A 22,138-nucleotide genomic window follows, 5' to 3' on the forward strand; every position below is an offset into this window, starting at 1 on the left:
ATCGCTATAACGAGACTTTACTGTAACTCTTTTTCTGATGAAAGATGAGAGTCTAAGGTTTCTTACGCTACATTAAATGTTCATGTAGTCTTAAAACTCAATATTCTGCGGTCTCGCAGTTTGAGTGAAAATGACACAATCCCTGGCACTGGAGTGGACATATTTTTGCACATCGTCTGGCAGTGAATGAGTTAAATATATACTACTTTGAATACACATTTTACATGTGAGGATAAATGCTACAGAAAATGGATGGCTGGATGACTTTTAAATAGATTTGAATAGATTTCCAGTCATATCTTAAAGATGCACTCCCTGCTTGAGCTTTTATTATATGAATTTGTTGCATGCGAAAAAAACATCTAAATAATCCAAATTCTAAAAAAATATTTGTGGCCTTAAAGTTAGAATTTTGGTTATTTAACTAAAATAAGTCACAAGATACACGTTCCATGAGTTAAAAAGGACATATTTTACATCATGTAACACATAATATACAACTACCAATAAAAAATATGGTTCTTAACTTTGCTGTATATTAAATCCCCAAGCCAAGAAAGAATATATGGGACTTCTCAGTTATATGGGTCTTCCTAAAAAGGGAAAACAGTATTCACAATGCTTCAAAATGTGCCTTTTTAACAGTGTACCTACCCCATAATTTGATCAGACATCAGGCATTGACAGTCATATTATCGTTCCTCACATGAAAAAAAAGCAATTCACAGAAAGGAATTGAGACTTTTCACTCTCACTCTCCTCATCTCACTTTGATTTGTTTTTATTTTCCCATCATTAATTTGTTTGTTTCAGCTCAATACTGTGAAATGTTTCCATTTGTGGCTCACCACCAGATGATGAAACCGTGTTACAGTTCAACATCCCGCTCGCTTGGTGGGTGGGCCCCTAGTCAAAGGGAAAATGCTAATGAATGTAACCATAATGATTAAAAAAAAGAAGCAATAGTCCTGGGATGCTGGCTTTGAAACAGTAAGTCCAGTGTTTACTAGAGTTTAGAGCAGTAATTAAGGATAAACTGGTTCTTTCCCGAGTACATTTTAGGTTTTTTTTACCCAGTAACGGGAAATAAGAAGCGTTTTCATGTGTAAAACTTCCTTAGCTAACCACAATCTTTACAGCACAGGTGTCAAAGTCATGGCCCACGGGGCCAGATCTGGCCCACCACATCGTTTAATGTTCAAATGAAGCATGTCAAATCCAATGATGATTGCTAAAGTCTGAACCCAAATATCCAATTATCATGTCAACCACAGTAACGGTCATTACTCTTGACTTTTGATTTGAAAACAAGTTGTCTATCAATTTATTGTGAACTGTATATGTAATATCGACCACCGACATGAAAGACGGGGCAATGTACGACTTGATTGTTCTCTTGATAGTGTTCTGAATTGAACTGTCTTAGCATTTTAAACTGGTGTTTATATGGCTGTGTTGTAACAGAGCAGAATAATTATGGTAGAAGGAACCATCGTGGATACAGCTTGCTAACTAGCTACCTAAATAGCTAGATTGATTGATATCTATCTATCTATCTATCTATCTATCTATCTATCTATCTATCTATCTATCTATCTATCTATCTATCTATCTATCTATCTATCTATCTATCTATCTGAATATTTAGCTAGCTAGCTAGCTAGATGGCTAAAAAAAACCCATGTATAATAAGGCGTTTGTAGCTGAAAAAAATGACAATGTATAGTAAGGCATTTTTAGGCGAAAAAAACCACCATGTATAGTAATATATTTACTATACTGAATATTTAGCTAGCTAGCTAGCTAGCTAGCTAGATAGATAGATAGATAGATAGATAGATAGATAGATAGATAGATAGATAGATAGATAGATAGATAGACAGGTAGGTAGATGCACATCTATCTATATGGATATCTCACTAACTACCTAGCTAGATAGACAGATTATGCATATCTAACTATCTGGATAGCTAGCTAGCTAATTAGATCGAGTTGGCAATTCCATCTATCAACAGATAGATGGAATTGCCAACTACGGGCAATGAGTTGATTGACTTTCCGACCAAGATCAAATTGTGCTGCAATGACTCGAGGAACTCCTGTAACGAAGTGAAAAAGTCAGCAAAATCAGACGTTCTTCACCAACTTCAAAGAGGAGAGCACACCGAATGGAACTATAATGTCTCACCGCATTTCTTCTTCATTAGGTGATTAGTGCAGCAAAAGGAATAACAGACTAAATGGACACAATTTAACACGTCATCAGTTCCTGTTTATGCTGTCGGTGCACTGCCAGTTTTCATAGTTTAATTTGACTACATTGTTTGGATGACAGGCTGTTCCGGACTTTCGTCAGGATGGAGGGAAAAGTGAGCCAAACTCAGGTCGCTGGTGATGTGTGTCTCTTTTTGGCTGCCTGTATGTGACAGGCTCGTGGTTCCCAGTGGTGGAGAGACTCAAGTACAATCAAGCAAAAGCTCAGTTGCACCGATGTGAGGTGTCATGATGTTTTGTGTATGTTTGGAGGATCACGACGGCGGGCCATATTTTCAGCGAATCTACTGGCCGGTAGCTTTTAGTGTTCATCTTTCAATGGCTGCTGACACCTCCCAAAAGTGTGGCGGAAAGAAGAATACAGAGGAGGAGAGAGGCAGAAGAAGTAGGGGGTGCAATTGTTTGAGAATCCAAAGGCGGCGTAATTAGGCCCAATGGATCCCAGATGGGTGGCTGTCAGTGACGTGAGAAGAGGGACGAGCTCCTAATAGGAACCAGACGCACACAGACGCCTTTGAAGTGCCGCCGAAGGAAAGAGAGAATCAAACGCGAGCGGCATGGGCCGTGTGCGCGCTTTGGCAGCCGGTGAGGGAAGGAAGTAGGAACCCAAGGAAAAGTGTTCTCCCTGGAGTGCAGCGGGTATCTGATTTCTACCTGTTTGCATCGCGGGCCTTCAGTCGCATGTTTTTCGCATCTTGGCACATGTTCTCACCCATTGCTGCTTTTGTCGCCAGTCCAATCAGAACCCTTGACACGTGTCACATTTCGATCATTGATCGTATGTTTTCAAATTAACACATTTTCCAGTGAACTGGCACTTTATCTGTTTAGCATCCATTGTCATCATTGTCATGCATGTTTTTTTTTGGTTTTGTTTGTCAACTTGATTGAAATCTCAAAGGTCCAACGTGATCAGATCTAGGACAGATTTTCTTTTCCGGAATTGAAAACATATTCTCCCAAAGGAAAGGATGGAAATGGGAATAATATGTTGCAGTGTCAAACATTTACAAAGCAAATGTTGAACAAATGTAAATAATAATGTAACGACAGTTACTTTGAGATGAATTGCTTACTTTGACAAATGAGCTTGGATGCGCTTTGCAAGTGTCATTTTCACGGTAAATTGAAATTAGAAAAATACTAAAGGTTGAAATACATTTTCAAAATGCTTGAAAGAACAGAGGAATGTAAAAAATGTAAATTGGGACTGTGTGGCTGCCGGGAACATGTAGCTTTAGCATTTGTTAGCTTCCATATCTTCACCATGACAGTTCATAGTCTGAATTCGTAAGAGAAACTCAGATTTGGGGGTTGATCTGTTAACTGGAAACAGGCCGCTAATCCCGGCAAAGGCATGAAGTCATCGTGTTTACATTCGCCTGTGATCCTCCGCAGAGCCGTAGTGATGCCCATCGCCCACGAGTTTTCCCCTGACGTGGTGCTGGTCTCAGCCGGATTTGACGCAGTCAAAGGCCACGCGCCGCCGTTGGGCGGCTACATGGTTACAGCCAAGTGTAAGACTCAACTGATCGTGCGTTCACAGATGGAAGCGTGAAAACGGATCTGGATTCAACTTGATGTGTGTGTGTGCTTGTGTCCTATCAGGTTTTGGGTTCCTCACCCGACAGCTGATGTCACTCGCCGGAGGTCGCGTGGTTCTGGCTCTGGAGGGGGGACAAGACCTCAAGGCCATCTGTGACGCCTCTGAAGCCTGCGTCGGTGCCTTGCTGGGAATGGAGGTGAGAATGTGTCGATGAGTGTGAGGTGTAGGGGGGTGGTAGGGTGTTGCGTGTGCCTTCACGTACCAACATTCATCCTTCCTGGACATCAGGTGGAGCCTTTGTCCCAATCCGTGTTGGACCAGCAGCCCTGTGAAAACGCCGTGCAGTCACTACTGAGTGTCATCCAGGTTCAAGGTGAGTAAAAATGACACAACGCAGCTGGCAGAAGCAACAGGCAGAAACAAAGACGCATACTTTCCGTCAGATTCATTCGCATCTTTAATTTGACGCTTGACAGGTGGTCAGGAACCCCAGAAAGTCAACCATTTGGATACAATCAAAAGTCAAAAGTCGGTATTATAGTTGCTAAAGGTAACACTTCAACAGTAGCAGTCGCTCATTTGTTCGGACTTGAGCTTTGCCCCGAAAAAGTTACAGTTCAATTCTCGCTATGGACACATTTTATGTTTTATGTGACATTTTTTTATTGCATGTTTGCATGTCACGTACTGCACTGTGTGATTCTAACTAACCAACCAACTAACTAACTAACTAACTAACTAACTAACTAACTAACTAACTAACTGACTGACTGACTGCTTGCTAACTAGCTATATAGTCCACTAAATAGCTAGCTAACTAGCTAGCAAGCGACGCTACTTACTAGCTAGCTAACGAACTAACTAGATATCTACCCCACTAACTAACTAAATATGTAAATACGTAAATGCTTAAATACATAAATAAAAAATTAAAAATAAAATAAAAAAATATAAATAAACAGAAATACTTCAATCAATCAATAAATAAATGGGTAAATAGGTACAAAATCTAAATAAATAAATAAATACATTAATACATAAATAACATTGGTTTTTGTACCTGCTCCAACACAACGACAAAAAAACACTTTTAAAACAAGGTTAAAAAGTGTTGTTTAATCTTGGCTCTGCTCAATCCTGACTTGCATAACTAAACACTCGAAATTGTATTTTTTTAAATTTATTTAATTGTGTAATTTCGTGAAATATTTTTTTTGTTAGTTTTCGCAGACATTTTATAACCTTGCTTGGGTCAGACCCGATGTTAATCATTTTGCAGAAGCGTGCGTGTCGGCAAACCGCCGAAAGGTAGGGCTGCGCCGGTGTGGGAGTGGTCGCATCTGCCTTTAATCATGGCCAATTAAAACGGCTTCTTTCAGCGCGCTAGTTGTGCACTACAGTCACGGCATAGCGGGAACACACCTGCGCTGTTAAGTTGGCAAATGGAGACTTAACAGCACTTCTGCTCCATTAATAACTAAGGTTTTTTTTTTTAATTAAGGAAGTACCAACCACAAACGAACGTTCATTTGGCAATTTCCATAATCGGAACGGCAGCCAATCAGAAGCCTGTTTTGTGCTTCGGACTATACCATGGCTTAAAAGTGAACTTGAAAGTTTTGAAAGGCACTTAAAAAGAGGAGTCCACGTGGCTTGTATGGGTTTGCTTGTAGCTTTTGCTTTATTGAATAAAACCAACGTTTGATTTGAAGAAAAATCCTTTTTTTTTTTTCTTGAAGTTGTCGGCCACCCGGGCCGAGACGTTTTGAAAGTTGTACGCCCGACGTAAAAGTTGTACGGCCTGGGCCTCCGGGCAGATGTTATTTCAAAACCAACCTTCTTCTACTAAACTGTCAATCCAGCTGGAGAAACTCCAACACGCTCTGTCTGTCCGTGTACTGTGTAATTGACTCTGTAATGATAGTAACAATTTCAGCCTGGAATGGTTTCATTTGGTCTTATTTCTTTTGGGTAACGTTTCCTTTGCAAAATCGAACAAAGATGGCGTAGCGTTCCTGGCGTTGTTCCTTTTCTATTTTCCCTAATTGAATCTTCCAAAGTGCTCACCTTCTTCTTCCATCACCGCTGATTTCTGGTCACCTCTCCTTTTTTTACACCCCCGGGTCCTCATCCCTCCTTCCAGCCATCCCACACACACACTCGCACACACAATGCTACCCTGTCTCCAATTATCTTCAAACACTCGTCTGGCACACGACCTTCGCAACATCCCCTCCTGATTGCGCACAAATGTTATCCCAACTAAATTAGATTAATTAAAAATATTTGCAAAACCACAAGAATGTTAAGCCTATGATTTAGGCCTGAAAAGAAATGTATGGGAGTTGTATTGTGGCAACACATTGTGGCTCCATTGAAACTTCCTCTCGCGCGCCCTTTCTGTTGACATTTTTCATGTTATCAACGGGGATATTTCGACCGTTTGGATGGCGTGACATTGAACAGCGCCGAGCAGATGACAGCCTTCGCCGCTAACACGACATCCTTCTTTCTAACTCCCCTCCCTTTTCTGTCTCACTTCTGTCAGGTGACTACTGGCAAAGCGTGAAGGACTCGGCAGCCACTGTGGAGCTGTCTTACCTGCAGGCCCAGCGACGATGGCTGAGGCGAGATTCGGACAGCGACGCCGTCGATGCCATCGCGTCGCTTTCCATGGGAGCTGCGACCTCTGACAGGTTAGCCAAATGTTTAACTCATTCACTGCCATTCCCGACTTTATTCAGGAATTAAAAATATAGACATAGAATGCCATTCCCGAATTTGTTCGGGTTTTGGTTTTTCTTGCGGGGGTGCCAATAAAGCGCTGGCCTGACCTCTGGCAATGTATTTTCCCTTCCACAAGGGGGAAGCATTTCCACTTTTTCGATGTTAGCGCTTTGTTTCAGCTTCAGCTGTTGTTAAAGCGCTATATAAACCAATATGTATTGTATTGTATTGTATTGTATTGTATTGTATTGTATTGTATTGTGGACAGCCACACTCATTTGAAGCTCCAGATATAAGTCCAGAACCAAATAAGCTTTTTTTCCGCCTAAACTCATTCACTGTATTTGGGAAATGAAAAATATAATGTGGAGTACCATTCCCGAATATGTTCAGGTTTTGGTTTTTCGTGCGGGTGGTTGCCACTGGTAAAAAAAAAAGCGCTGGTCAGGCCTCTGGCAATGTTTTTCCCCTCCCGCGAGGTGGCAGCATTTGCCTTTTGTACAGCCACCCTTATTTCAAGCTCTTATAACTCCAGACCCATATAATTTAGGATTTAGCTGCCAGACATGCAAAAAATGTGTCCACTCCAGTGCCAGGATTTTTTGTCATTGTCACTTGAATTCCAGGACCCACAGAATGTTGAGTTTTAGGCCGACATCAACATCCAAGACAGTGTTAGAAACCTTAGACTATCTTCTTTCATCAGAATAAAAGAGTTAATTCCTAAGTTATATGAGTCTGGAGTTATATGAGCTTGAAATGAGGGTGGCTGTCCAAAATACAATGCAATACTGTATATACATATTGGTTTATATAGCGCTTTAACAACAGCTGAAGCTGGAACAAAACACTAACGTGAAAAAAAAATGTAAATGCTGCCCCCTAGAGGAAAAAAAAACATTGCCAGAGGCCATGGCCAGCGCTTTATCGGCAAAAAAATAAAAAAAAACAAAACCAAAACAAATTCAGGAATGGTGGTCAATTTTCAATGAGTTAACCATGTTGTTGCGGACAGGTTAGCAAAATGCTAACGTAAAGCTACAAAAATCTATTTGCTGTTAGCAGGTAGCCAATGCTAGCTTTACTCAGTTGTTAACACCCATTCTGTTTGGACAACATCTTATGGTCTTTACACGAAGACCACAAAAATTGGGCAATTAGGTTCGGTTGGGAAAAACGAGGTTGTTCACTTGTACGGGTTGGTCGTGTGCTGAGTCACATGACTCATAATGGTGTTTTTTTTGTTGAATCAGGAAAAATGCAGCAATAATGCCAGAGAAAAGTCATTCCACATGAAGAGGGAATCTTCGGAAGCAGACGACCTTCTCACGTTTCTTAATGCAAACACACACAAACACACACAAATGTGCCTGTGAAGGAGAGCAGACATGAAGAACCAAAAGAAATGATTCCTTTTTTTGCACTATGTACCATCTTAAATTGACAGTTCAGAGTGATTTAATTTTTTTATATATTTTCACTTGGCCTTGGAAGTCGTGTTCTTTGGAACCAAACCCACCTTCATCGCATCATAATCTGCAAACTTCTTTACACACGAGACAAGCCTCAATGCGGCGTGACCAATCAAAGATGATTGATGTCATGTTGTGAGGAGTCCACAGCGCACATGAAAAAGGGGGACTTGATGATGTCAAGTGGGTTATTTTTTTCCACCTGTGGATAAGCATTCCTGCTGAATTTTGTTATTTTTTTTTTAATAAGTACAGTGAAACCTCGGTTTACGAACCCCTTGGCTTACGAACTTTTCAGTTTACGAACGTTACATTGATGGAAATTTTAGCTTGGCATACAAACTATTTTTCGGGATACACACGGAGCTGCCACAATGGGTGATGTCGTTCGCGAACGAGCCCGTTCTCCTAACAAGAAAATGGTGGCCACTGTTGTTGTCCTCTATTCCTCGCCCCTAGTCTTCGGTTAAAGCCACGTGATTGGTCAAGAACGCAGCAGTGGGGCATGGGGTTACAGACAGAGAGAGAGTGAGGCCGTTCTCCAAAAAACAAAATGCCGTCTTCGGTTAAAGCCACGTGATTGGTCAAGAACCCAGCAGTGGGGGGGGAGTTAAACATTAAAGAGACAGGCAGACAGAGAGATGACAGAGCTTGAAACAAAAAAAAAACAAGAGTGTGAGAATAGGGAGAAAATGGATATAAAACAGTTAAAATATCCCAGCAATCAGGCTCCACAAATAACCCGCACAAGTCATCTGTACACTTGATGCAAAAAGCTATCAACCCAGCTAAACAGATCACAATTGACGATGAACTAGATAAAATTATCACAGAGAAAGCACCGACAAAGTATCATTCCTCAAGATGGTGAAAGAAGAAGGTTACGTTCCTTATCAAGTGTTTAATGCTGAGGAAACCGGACGCTCCATTCCATTAAGTCATTAACGACCATCACAAAGGTAAATAAAATGACTTAATTGTACAGTACAGTTTATTTCTTTAATGATAATACTGTAGCACATTTATTATACATAAAATGAGTTATAGTTTGTGTCGTTTTAAGGCTTAGAAAATTAGAAAGTAGAAAATTATGTTTTATGGGGACCTGGGAACGGATTATTCTCATTTTAATGGTTTCCTATGGGAGATTAATTTTTGGGATACACACTTTTCACCTTCCACACTCTGTCTGGGAACCAATTGAGTTCGTAAGCCAAGGTCACACTGTACTTGTCTGTCTTCACTAACTGGCCTTTGCGACTCATGTTCGCAGCTGAACGTTAGTCGCTACTGAAGTTAGGACAACAATGTGCCGTTCTTAGACAGGCACGGCTTTACAAAGTTTGTGTTGTTTTTTTTTTTTTAAAGTATCCTCGAAATGTTGAAAAAGCAATTCCCATCTCGCCCCCCCCCCAAAAAAAAAAAATCTATAATTTGTGTTATTTATGCGTAACATTCTTTGAGGTGCTCTTGTATGTGAATGCGCTGTTTTTTTTTCTCCCATATATCTCCGTGTCTTTTTTTATGTCAGATTGTCCATGCAGCCCGAACGCTCCCCCCTGGTCGCTAATGTCATCACATTAGCGATAGCGACAATGTGAAAAGAAAAAATAGCGAGCTGGCTGATCAATCCGTTAAATTGTTACAATGTTGACGCTGTACTTTGCATCTGACATATCTTATTCACCTGTTGTCTTAATGGAAAGCTTATTTTGTACAGAACAGAAAAAAACTGCCACATGTGCTTACTTAAAGAGACCAAACGGTGAAATGAAGTATCTGACCAACTTTTGTAAAGGGCACGTTGACATGATGTCTTTTTGATTGTCTGCTTTTTAATTTTTTATATTGTTGGAGGAAACAAAACAAAAATAATTATATTCATTTGAAAAAGTTGACCTTGTTTGTCTATCTGGTCTCAGTGAAATTATTTATGCAAAATACCAGTTTCTGAAACTCATGACAAAAAGTTTGCGGACACCAGGGCAGACAACTGTGAAAAGTTGCCTGCCCGGCCATAAAGTTGCCTGCCCCATTTTTCACAACTTTTAACACAATAAGACGACTAATCGCAAAAAAAAAAAAAAAACATTGTTGCGCTCAAGCACACTTTACAGTCACGATATAGTCTGAAGCACGAAACAGGCTTCTGATTGGCTTCCGTGCTGAGTATTTAAATTGCCAAACAAACGTTTGTTTCCAATCAGAAGCCTGTTTCATGCTTCGGACTATACCGTGACTGTAAAGTGTACTTGGAAGTTCTGAAAGGCGCTTACAAAAAGGAGTCCACGTAGCATGTAGCAATTTGCTTGTAGCTTCTGCTTTATTGAATAAAACAAACATTTGATTTGATTTTTTTTTTTTCTTGAAGAAGTTGTCGGCCAATCGGGCCGAGACATTTTGAAAGTTGAACGCCCGACGTAAAAGTTGTACGCCCCGGGCCTCCGGGCAGACGTTATTTCAAACATTGAAAATACATAGAAGAAACCCTTTGTTATTGTATTTTACTTCCCGAATAAAATAAATATTTCTATACATAATAGTTGATATTCTAAAATTAATAACTAGGTATTCATATATTTCATTAAGCACAACCCACCCCATCGTTTAAGCAAAATTAGGGGTGAACCAGACCCACTTGAGGAGCTTGCAGTCCTGTTCTAAAAATAACTCACTGCTGACCAAAAATCTCTTCGTGAGGGTGACATGCGCTGTCCATAAAAATAAAAAAAGTATTACACCAGTACGGAATGATTTTTAGGAGTACTATAATCCATATTTGCATCGCATTCTCTAGCCCTTAACTCCACAAAGGAAACAGATTACTGCATTACCATTTTTTATTTTTCAAAACAATAAGGACTTTAAAAAGTAAATGTAAACATGATTAGATTTTATTCTTCCTGAAGGACAATATACACCAATCACTACCAAAAAATAAAACAAAATAAAAAAAGCCGATGCAAAACTGCACAAATGGAAGAGCAACTTCGGCACCTCTTAAAGGACAACCGACATCACTTTTTTGTTTCTTAACTGACATCAGAAAAACGTTTTATAGCATCTAAAATACCCAAAACACGCAGTATAATATTTTAGTCAAATGCAAAACACCAATAAAAATGACTTAAAGTGTCCAAAAACTACTTCAAATTGAACCCGGAAGTGGCCAGTTTCAGAAGGTCCCGCCCCCTTGTTCGTGGTGTCACGCCAAGACGTCTTGCATTGCTCGAGAATCAAAACAATGGCTTCAGATTCGGAGAATATGCTTTCTTGTTGCTCATCCAGTTATGAATATGTTTCAAATAGTTCTGAAGAAGAAAGCATACATGTTTGCAATCGATTAAAGAATTTATTCCGTGTCATTTTGAGGCATCAGGGGTGGGAAAGGTCGCACCCAAAAAAAGGCAGAAAATGGCGACAAAGCCGTGTAAGGAATTAATCAGCCCGTTTCAACAGGCTGATTAATTCCTTAAATGGAGCTTTGTCGCCCTCTTCTGCATCTTTTTGGTCCTACATGAAATTTTCAGACCAAAGTACAGCAAAATGCATTGACGTGATGGAAGGACTGCTACAATGTGTATTTTTTTCGGTCAGGGGCGTTCCTTCAGTGACGTAGGGTGAGGACTCGTCACCAACTCAAAAACAAGACTTCCTAAATATTCAGCGCGAGTCTTAAAAGGTAAAATATAGCTATATGCGGTGGAATCTTTGTAAAATACGCTCAGTAGAAGTCATTTGAAGCCATTTTACAAATTATGGACACAACTTGTCCGGAGACGGCGGTTGTCCTTTAAGGTGGCAGTGATTCCTGATCAACACACATTTTAACAACACATCTCCCTCAAGAAATCCCAGACGTACATCAATCATATATTCTTACAGTACAGTATAACACAGCACCAAATCTCCGCAAGAAGTGCTTCTGCATGTGTTTCAAATTAAAAGCAGTTCATTTTATTTACAAAGGAAGAATCAGATGCAAAAAAAAGTGGTTCGATGACTGCGGAACCAAATCAGATTTGATTCCTTGTGCTCTCCCACGAGCGGGGGGGGGGGGGGGCATTGAGAGTCAGAGTGATTAGCTTATTAGCATTTTCGTTGTAAACATTCAACGGCTGTGCCTGCCCACGTCAGGGAGCGCTTACCGGCGCCCGTCCTGTTTCATTGTCAGTGCAGGCCAGCTGTTTGTCCATGAAAACATTGTTTGGAAGCGTCCATTCCTGGACCGTCGCATCTCCTTTCAGTTCAAAGTCAAATTGGAAGAGTCAAATAGGAAGAGTCCATCTTAGTCTCGCATGTCAAACACGGTTCCAACGGAAGGGGAAAAAAATTGATTACCCCCAAAAAAAGGCAGGATGGCGGTGAAGTGGGACCATTTCGTTGGTTTTTTTTGGCTAGGAATTTTCCACTTGTTAGATTTCTGTAGAAAAAAAAAGAGACAAGGGTCAAACATCACCTTGAAAGCATACTGTGATGCTACTTTCTGACTTTGTCTACGACACAAATTATAACATCATGCACATTCACATGCTTAAAAGCAGGAATTTGATCATTGAAACGCCACTTCTCTTTTTCCCTAACAAACGTCTTTTTTTTGTTTCTTCTATGGCGATTTGTTTTTGTTTTTTTGTTTTTTTTTCATCTTTTTTTCCAGTAGCCCATAGCAACTTAAAAATGATTGTTCTTTTTTTTAATCTAAAAATAATAATATTACAGTACTATATAAATATATGATATTTTAAATATATATTTTGTTGTAAAATGTGGAATTGACTTTTGACAATTCTTTTGAACATGAAAAAAATAAAAATAAAAACAAAGCGCTTGAGTAATCTTAAGTGACTATGGTGTGATTTCCCCCCGCCCAATATACAATTTTACCAAGCATATTGTAACTTTTAATAAAAAAGGGAAATTAATCACAGGGGAAAAAATGTCATGATTGAAGTACACTATATTTTAATTTGAGGCCATTTTGGTGTAAAAAAAAAGATTTTTATACAAAGAGGTAAACACATGAAATAAATAATAATAATAATAATACATTTTATTTATATTTAGTTGTAAAATGTGGAATTGTTGCCAAACCTTTGAATATTAAAAAAATACAAATAAAAACAAAGCCCTTGAGTAATCCTAAGTCAGTATGATGTGATTCCCCCCCCCCCCCCCCCAATATACAATTTTACCAAGCATATTGTAACTTTTCACAAAAAAAGGAAATTAATTATAGTAAAAAAATGTCATGATTGAAGTACATTATATTTGAATTTTAGACAATTTTGGTATTAAAAAAAGATTTTTATACAAAGAGATAAACACATATTTTAGTTGTACTACGATCATCCTGTCGACTTGATATCTAATTTAAAACAGATTCTTTTCTTACAGCCAGTGTATTTTAGGTGTTCAATTACCTGACGAAGGCGGAAGTATATGCTGAAACATGTCAGGTAATTGAACACCTAAAATACACTGGCTGTAAGAAAAGAATCTGTAATAATACATTTTATTTCAAAGCACCTTTCAAAACTCTCTTGAAAAGCAAGACTAGCATGTTTACGGTAAATTTTGTGTGACATAAAGTCACGTGTCATTTTCATGCGTCAAACAAGTGACCGAGCATCGCCATCGTCGCAGCTGCATGCACACAAAACACACACTCCCGGATAATTGCACACGTGTACCAAAGTCAACACACTAATTTCCCATTTCCGATGTGTCTCTAAATATAAAGAACGGTATCAGAAACCGCAACTTGTGCAGGAATCTTTTCAAAATGATCCACAGCTGCTCTTAGATCAGTCCAGCGGAACAGCCAGAGTTTTATGATGAACTGAAGAGCCAAATTTTACATTACACAAAAGCACACAAAAATAAACACAAAACATGTAACGGTGTGGCGCTTGGAAAAGGAGATGTTTGTTTGTTTGGAAAAAAAAGCAGCTGTACCGTTTCTGCATATAACTATAATCAAAATGCTTTTCACTTCTACCTCTTCTGGCTCTGCCACTTGTGTATGCGTGTGTGTGTGTGTGTGTGTGTGTGTGTGTGTGTGTGTGTGTGTGTGTGTGTGTGTGTGTGTGTGTGTGTGTGTGTTTCTCTCATAAACTGAGTTGATTTAATTACAGCGAGGCACACTCAACGTGACAGTGCAGACTATAATTTTGCTCCATGTTGTCTTTTTTTTTCTGATGAGTGTCAAAGACATCTAGAAATACGATGCAGGACAACAAAAGTAAATAGCTGCATCAAAAAATTGAAGATGACATTAAATATGCTCTTTTTTGAAGAAATATATGAAATAAATAATTATATTATATATTATATATTAGATATCATATATTTTTTTATTTTATTTTATTTTATTTTTTATTCATTTATTATTTTATTATATCATATATTTTTTGATTTTATTTTACATTACATTACATTACATTTATTTTATATTACGAATATTGTATTGTAGTATATTATATTATATTATATTATATTATATTATATTATATTATATTATATTATATTATATTATATTATATTAATTACATAAATATTCTTCGTGAATAGTGAATCAGTATGGAACAGTTCTCTGGGTGATCACAAATATTTGCCAAACATGCAACTTTGATAAATGCATTTTAATGCATTAAGAGTCAGAGATAAAACAAATAGTTGACAATCAAATGTTTTTAGTTGTGGTATTTTATCATTTAATCAATAATTACAACCATAGTAATGACACGTGAGCGCCAAGGTTCACCAAACTTGGTGCCCAAGGCCACGAAGCCACAGGTGTGGCCCACAGGGGGCGTTAAAAAAGCTCGCCCAAGATGGGACATTGTCATTTCCTAAAAGTAATCATTTGGAAAAAAAAAATATAGAATACAAAGCCATTGCATCTTATTACATAGCAGCTTCCTACCTTGCAAATTTATTGTTAATTATTATCATGAAAAGGCATAATCCGCGTCAACACGGCGATAAATACAATTCATTTTTAATAGTCATATCTAATTGGAGGGAGGTGTACCGGTAGTTGCTAATTTGTTATGAAACTGGTAGCCCCTTGCATTCATCTCACTAATGTGACGCTCCCGCTTTCCTAAAGGTCGTTGACCCCAAAATGAGGGTCATATATTTTCCATCACAAGCGTTTTCTTTCTTAATTGGCTGAGAGCCATCATATGTTTCTGCTACCTTGTAACGGCTCACGTGGTGTCCGTTTCAGCACAACCATTTCAAGGTATGTACTTTGATAGTCCCTTTGCCCTTGCAAAATGGACTTTCTCATTTCTGGTCATCCCAAAAAAAAATCCTCTCGACTTGCATTTTAGCACTTGTGACTTAGCAATTAAACTCCAGAGTAAGTGCTGTGCACATCTGCTCCTAAGACAAGATGCTTTGGCCCACTGTGGCCCACCATGTTTCGACTTTTTCTCTGAAAGCCGAGCTCGTGATAATAAGCAGAGCCGGCAAAGTGAACGGTAATGACTACCGCGTTGCGTTCAAGGACGCTCGGCCTCGGCTCTCCATAGCACTGCCGAGGCCCTTGGAGATTTCGTAATAACCGGGGGGGAGCACCTGCAGTGAGCACATGCTCCTTCTTTTGCGCCTGGACATTGTCATGTGCGCTAAACGTCCTTTGGCATGTGGTCACTTTTCTCATATTTATTTATGATTTTATTTTGTAGTTTTTGTCCCACTGATACGCGAATGTGTGTGGCAGTGCTTTTATCGACATTGCTGATGAAGGTAAACATAAAATTATCTCTGTTTACAGATTACCCAGGCACACACACACACACGCACACACACACACGCTTCTGCACCACTAATGAAAGCTGACAACAAATACACACAACCGTACATGCACGCATGACCCAGAACCCGAGTCCACACACCTTCCAAATAGCTCACAAGTGTTTCCAATCTAAAGGTTCCTGCTTGTCTGGGGCCCGAGCGCCGCCGCTTGATTGCACGACACTGGATACAACATACAACGCGCAACATGCAACACACTAAATCCCCCCCACGAGGGGAGCAAAAGGGGAAGGGAGGCCTGTTTGCTAGCCTTTTACATTCACGTGGTTTACCTACACACCAATCATGGTTTTGTTTAAAGTGTTTTGAAGATGATCTTGCGTAACAAAGATAATGGAACGATAGGCAAGCATTTTTTTTTCTTTCATTAGACTATCACAATTTTTCTGGTGATTTTTTTTGTTTGCACAGATTTATACATTTGATTTTGTTTCATTTTATTTTATTTTTCTTTTAAACCATCAAAGTCTGCATTTTTCAATCTCAAGACTCAATGTGATCGTTTCGGGTTAAAATACTACCCCCACCCTCCACCACCTTCCCTGAAATATTTTTAAAATGTCAGAATAAAAATGTCAGAATTTAAAAAAAAAATAAAAACCTAGGATCAATGTTATTGTGTCTTACGTTCCTTATCAATATTGTGACATATTTAATAAAATCTCAGAGAATAAAAAATGGCGTTCAAAATCATGATTAATGAGCATCCAGCAATAATCAGTGTTTTGGTTTCACATTTTACTAGACAATTTGTCAAAGTGCAGATTGCATTTTGTTAACATGTAACACAATCAATTTGGATTATTATAACGACAACCCGTATGTTTTATTTGGGTTTTTAATTGATTGTGTTAACACACACTATGTCATGCAATCGTCATGTAAACGCTCTACTGGAACACAAAGTCTATCTTGTGAAGAATAAAACTAATCACACAAGAATACACAAACACACGGTGTGTGACGTGTGATTATTTCACCCTAAACAGAACACGTTTTCCTTCCTGCCTCGTTATTTATTTATCCGGCTCAAAGGCGAATGTTGGTGTGCTGTTTACAATGTCGACGTAAACACGCGGGCCTGTGCACTGATGTCATGCATGTGTGTGTGTGTTTGTGTGTGTACCTGGGAGTTAGCAATGGAACGTCTTCCTGCATTCATTTAACGGTGGCACAGACAGGAAGAGAGCAACGGGAGGGGGTTCAAAAGGTGAAAGGGGTGCAGACCGATGGGGTCAGATAAGGGGATTTAAATAAGAAATGTACAAAAGCGATAGAGAGAGAAAGAGTCAGCGGGTCAAGATGGGATCAAGGGGGTCCTAGTGGCTGGCGGACATGGCCCAGGCGCCCTCCATCCTCCAGACGGAGAAGGCGTAGCTCAACCTCTCGTGGGCCAGGTAGTTGCAGCTGGCAAGTTTAGCGTCCATCTCGTCGCTCTGCAAAACCTGGTACAGGAAGTCAATGTAGCGCGAGGCCAGTTTCAGGATCTGGATCTTGCTCAGCTTGTCCGAAGGGAGCGTCGGAATGATCTTGCGCAGCGAAGCAAAGGCGTCGTTGAGGGACTGGGTGCGCTGGCGCTCCCGCACGTTAGCGATCACCCGCTGGGAGTGCAGGTCCTCAAAGGGCTGGTCGGGTCGCGGGCCCAGCGAGGCGGGGGCCAGGTTTACCACAGCCGAGGGACTTTTCTTCACCCTCTTTGGCCCGGAGGGCAGCAGGCCGGTTGGACTGCTGGCAGCGCTGTCTTCCGTCTGAGCCAGGTTGTCTTTCTTGGAATGCGGGGATCGTTTTCGGTGACCTGATTGGTGACTCTTCTTGGAGCCCCTTTCCAGTTCTTCTTCGCTGGCCCCCAGACCTCCTTCAGGGGAGTTAGTGCAGGACACCTCTTCTCTCATCTTATACCTTCCAAAAGCTTCTGTCTTCTCTCTTTCGTCTTTCAGACAGCTGTAAATGGGGGGAAAAGCCTGCTTCTTCTTCTAAAATGAGCGATTTTCCATCGGCAGCCGTTCTTGAATTGATACGTTGGTTGGACTTTTGCATTCCCTTCGCAACCTGGCAGCCAGAACAACAACAAACCATCTGACAGGCCACTCCGCCGTCGTCCTTTTTATAACCAAATGCCGACTCGGTGCCTGTGGGCCCGTTTCATTGGATCAGCGAACTTCCAGGGGACGTGGTCAGGGCAGGGAAGCAGGAAGTGCGTGCCGGTTGGGCGGGCGATGTGAGAATGGGGGTAAGTGGTCCCGTCGGCCAATCAGAAGTCCCGACTTCATGTTGCAGCGATGACGGAGGCTTTATGGTTTCCAGATTGGGTCCACATGCGTGCTCTCGTCTCATTCACGATCACACAAAAAGTCAACTGGAGGGAAGACTTGAAAGCCAACGTTTGGTATCAAAAGGAAGTCACATTCTTGACAGTTAGCGAAACGGACCAAAGTCAAAGAGAGAGTTTCCTCCTCTCGTGAAATTAAAATTCCTTGGCTGAAGTACAAAACCTTTGAAAGATTTTGCAATCTGCTCATTTCAATTTCAACGATGAGGTGACAAGAGAGGTTTCCCTTCTTTGGAGTTTTCTGTTTTGGGGCCAGGATTCCTTCTGTGCCGAATCATAAAACCTCCAACACCTGACCAATGCCCGATTCACAGATGACCCAACGCCTCAGCTGTGCCGCTCAATGACGGAACAACCTTTGACCCAACGTGGCCCAATGACCTGAGACTGCTGAGGTGAAAGAGCACCTAATTGTGCTATCCATGTCCTCGGGCTCAAGTCAACACATGTTTCTCTACCTCCGTTTGGAAAACCCCCAAAAAGTAGAGCGAAAGACTGTTTTCTAACAAACTGGCAGTGGTGACGGAGTGGCCTGCTTCACTCCACGACAACATGTTGTGTAATCACGGTATGGTGGGACATTTGGCAACCACATCTGCCACGCTGTCAAATGACTCTGGACTTGGATCACAGCTCTGGTTTGCACAGAGTGCGATTGGATGGATGGATTGGGCTGGAAGGGTGGGGCATTGGGTGGGATACGTGGATGGATGGATGGCTGGATGGATGGATGGATGGATGGATGGATGGATGATGGATGGATGGATGGATGGGGTTGGTAGGGTGGGATGGATGAATGGGTGGAAGGAAGGAAGGAAGGAAGGAAGGAAGGAAGGAAGGAAGGAAGGAAGGAAGGAAGGAAGGAAGGAAGGAAGGATTGATGGAAGGATGGATGGGTGGATATATGGAAGGATGGATGGATGGATGGATGGATGGATGGATGGATGGATGGATGGATGGATGGATGGATGGAAGGAAGGAATGGTCATTTTTGAGGTGGGATTTGAAAGTAGGAACTCAATATTACGGATGTTGGGTGGAAGTAAATTCCTGAGTTTGGGAGACCGAAACGTGAACAATCGCTGCGCTCACAACCGTTCCCATCAATCCCATTCATTCCCCGAAATTTTGCAAGCCTACATGACCATTACAAGTTCTTGCGTCACAACCGTGGGTGACTAATTTGGAATGACTACACAAACTCCGAATGATGCATTGATTTCCACTCCTTCACCATCCACCACCAGTTCTGACGTTTCCTGATCCGAGCCGACGTACGCCAATGTGACCTCAAAGACATCCGAGTAGCAAAGGTTCAAAGTGGAACTCGACAGCGCGGGTGTGATTGTGTGTGAGGATCTTTGATGAGCCCCATGATTGCACCGGTTTACATTTCATCCAAGGGAAAGTAGCTCGCGCCCATTTGGGTCCAATCAGCTCGAAAGAGGAGAGACGTTCAACTACACGAGGATCCGTGTTACAAAAACACGCTACGGTCGATTCTTGTATTGGTTGGTTTTAGATTTTTGGCTTTTATTGGGAGACCCGCTGGAGACGGCGGAGGGACCGGAAAGCTATTGTTGCCGCCCGCTTACCTTTTTAGCAAAAAGCGTGGCGTCTTGCCACCGTGATGGAAAACATGAGTGAACAAAGCGAGGGGGGCCAAGCAGGAATGTCGCAGATTCGCGGGAGGAGGAGAAAATGGGGAAAGAAAGGCGAGTGAGGGGAGATGGGGGGGTTTGGTGGGGGCTGTCCAAACAGAACCAGATGCAGGAGTGCGGAGGCCCGTTTGATCTCGGTCCTCATCGGCTGATTGATGTTGCACATTTCATTTTCTTGTCAGAGCCTTGACATAATGTTTCACTAAACACTTGGGCCCTGCTTTTGTCTTTGTTTTATTTCCACAGTGGTCATAATTAACCCTTTCTGTGGCCGAGAATAGATCACAGGTATATTGATATATATCGGCGTGTATATATAGGCTTCCACGCGTACACAGGGGAGGTGGGGGGGGGGGGGGCTTAGGTATCAAAGAAGGCCGAGATATGTATTGTCTTTTAGGCTCTCTCCGCCATATGGTTTGCTCTGAAATGAAATACGGCCACGGCGAAGCGTTTGAAGAGCTCCGGGGAAATAAAGGAGAAAAGCAGTTTTCTTTAAGTTCATAATGCAGTCAATTCAATTACCATCATATGGCGAAAGGTCAGAGAACTGCCGAGAGAAGGCGTACGACACTGTGACCGATCCTAAGTGATGTGTTTGGAAGTTTGGAAATACGGATAGCCTCCACCAAAAAGGAACCGATCTTAAAATTTCCACCCCCCTCGACTTCACGCTGGGAGTCTTCGCCCTCTCGGCTGCTGTTATTGATGTTTGCGCACACATGAGCCCCCCCTCCACCCTCCCCACCTTACTCCCCCGCGTCCCCTTCATAGCCACACAGCCATCCTTCCATGGCTCCATCCCTCCTGAGGAGCTTATAGTGGCACAAAGGCACACATCTGGGACCCATTTCCCCCCCTGGAGAAGTCCTTCCTGTGGGGTATCCACTTAGAGTGGCTGGGGAGGAGGATGGCGGGTAAGGGAGGGGGGGTGCAGTGTAGCTGGGGGTTGGCGGGCTCGGGGAAGGGTTGAGGTTTGCAAACTAATAATGAGGACGGGAGGTGTGGGTGATAAACAGGTTGAGTCAACGCTGAGTGAGGCAGGAGACAAAAAGGTCCCACATTTATCAAATGAAATGTTCCTTTGGACATTTCATTTGTGAAACTAGTCTTAAAACCAGATTTTTTATTCGACAAGTTTTGACCCAGCATGAGATTCTGCGTCATTTGTGTGACTTATAGTGTTTTGTGTTTTCATGGAACTCATTTGTTTTAAAGGACAACCGACATCTCCGGACAAGTTGTGTCCATAATTTGTAAAATGGATTCAAATGACTTCTACTGAGCGTATTTTACAAAGATACCACCACCGGATATAGCTATATTTTACATTTTAAGACTCGTGCTGAATATTCAGGAAGTCTTGTTTTTGAGTTGGTGACGAGTCCGTACGTGACGTCACTAAAGGAACGCCCCTGACCGAAAAAAATGACACATTGTAGCAGTCCTTCCATCACGTCAATGTATTTTGCTGTACTTGTTTGGTCTGAAAACCTTGTGTTGCACCCAAAAGCCGCCAGAAGAGGGCGTCCAAGCTCCATATAAGAAATTTATCAGCCTGTGGAAGCCAGTGAGTTAAAGGGGAGGTCAATGAAACTATTTTCTTATCAATAATATCTTCAATACAACCCCCATATATCTAAAAATTAAGGAGCCACCCTTCACCCCAGTTTTCGTGGGTTTTAATGCATAATTCATATTTCACAAATGTAATATTCATCAAAATTCAATGTTTCAACGTTAACCTTAAGAATATTTTTGATTTGACCTCCCCTTTAAATTTGAAAAGCTTGCGCAAAATGGATTTTACCATGCATTGTAATTTATAGCTATGACATTTAAAAAAAAACTGAGTTGATATTACTTTGTCATTATTTGAGCATATGGAGTTAAAAATTAGGAAAATATTTTTAAAAAACACTCTCAACTTACCCCGTTATGGGGTCATCGCTGTCAAAGCTTACACTCCACAGTCTCCACCCTTTATCTCCTCTCAAAGACTATTTCAATCCTGTAAATAAAAAGTGACATTTGTCGTGACTATTCTCAAACACGCCGGCCATTCAATTGTGTATTTTCAAAGCATTTCAGATGTTGCGTATTGGAACTGTGACAGTCAAATGGAAAAAAAAAATCAACAAAGCTCCATCTGTTGAGCATCATGTGATAAGATCGCAAGCAGCCACCAAGTGGCCCCTGAGGTGAGATTGTTTTTGCAAATGTTTGTCGACATTATTCTCAAGGATGGAGTCGCAGTATCTCATCCAAAGCAGCAAACTCCCCTGCTGCGTGCCTGCCCGTATTA

The 22,138-nt window shown here is 41.1% G+C and overlaps 2 protein-coding genes across 5 annotated transcripts in view; one reads left to right on the forward strand and one right to left on the reverse strand.

The window, feature by feature from the left end:
* Positions 1–9,917, forward strand: part of LOC148890006 (histone deacetylase 7-like) — a 44,630-nt gene extending 34,713 nt beyond the window's left edge. For all 4 annotated transcript variants that reach the window (XM_089010561.1, XM_089010563.1, XM_089010564.1 and 1 more), the window contains 5 exons: positions 3,673–3,791; positions 3,883–4,016; positions 4,109–4,193; positions 6,369–6,516; positions 7,801–9,917. In XM_089010561.1, coding sequence (XP_088866687.1) covers positions 3,673–3,791; positions 3,883–4,016; positions 4,109–4,193; positions 6,369–6,516; positions 7,801–7,843 — 529 coding nt within the window. In that variant the 3' untranslated portion in view covers positions 7,844–9,917. The remainder of the gene's footprint in view (positions 1–3,672; positions 3,792–3,882; positions 4,017–4,108; positions 4,194–6,368; positions 6,517–7,800) is intronic.
* Positions 9,918–10,845: 928 nt separating this feature from the next.
* On the reverse strand, positions 10,846–17,923 carry LOC148890007 (twist-related protein 2-like). Its single transcript, XM_089010712.1, has 2 exons — positions 16,970–17,923; positions 10,846–12,442 (listed from the first exon to the last, which is right to left on the reverse strand). Exon 1 carries the CDS (start codon positions 17,733–17,735, stop codon positions 17,163–17,165), a length of 573 nt encoding a protein of 190 aa, XP_088866838.1. The 5' UTR covers positions 17,736–17,923; the 3' UTR covers positions 10,846–12,442; positions 16,970–17,162.
* Between the last annotated feature and the right edge of the window lie 4,215 nt (positions 17,924–22,138).

Source organism: Hippocampus bargibanti, linkage group LG12 (genome assembly GCF_051943395.1).
Source record: "Hippocampus bargibanti isolate YZ-2025 linkage group LG12, ASM5194339v1, whole genome shotgun sequence".
In the NCBI taxonomy this organism is placed as follows: domain Eukaryota; kingdom Metazoa; phylum Chordata; class Actinopteri; order Syngnathiformes; family Syngnathidae; genus Hippocampus; species Hippocampus bargibanti.

Excerpts from the sequence above, each read along its gene's own strand:
- LOC148890007 (XM_089010712.1), bottom strand. The coding sequence starts at position 17,735 with ATGAGAGAAGAGGTGTCCTGCACTAACTCCCCTGAAGGAGGTCTGGGG.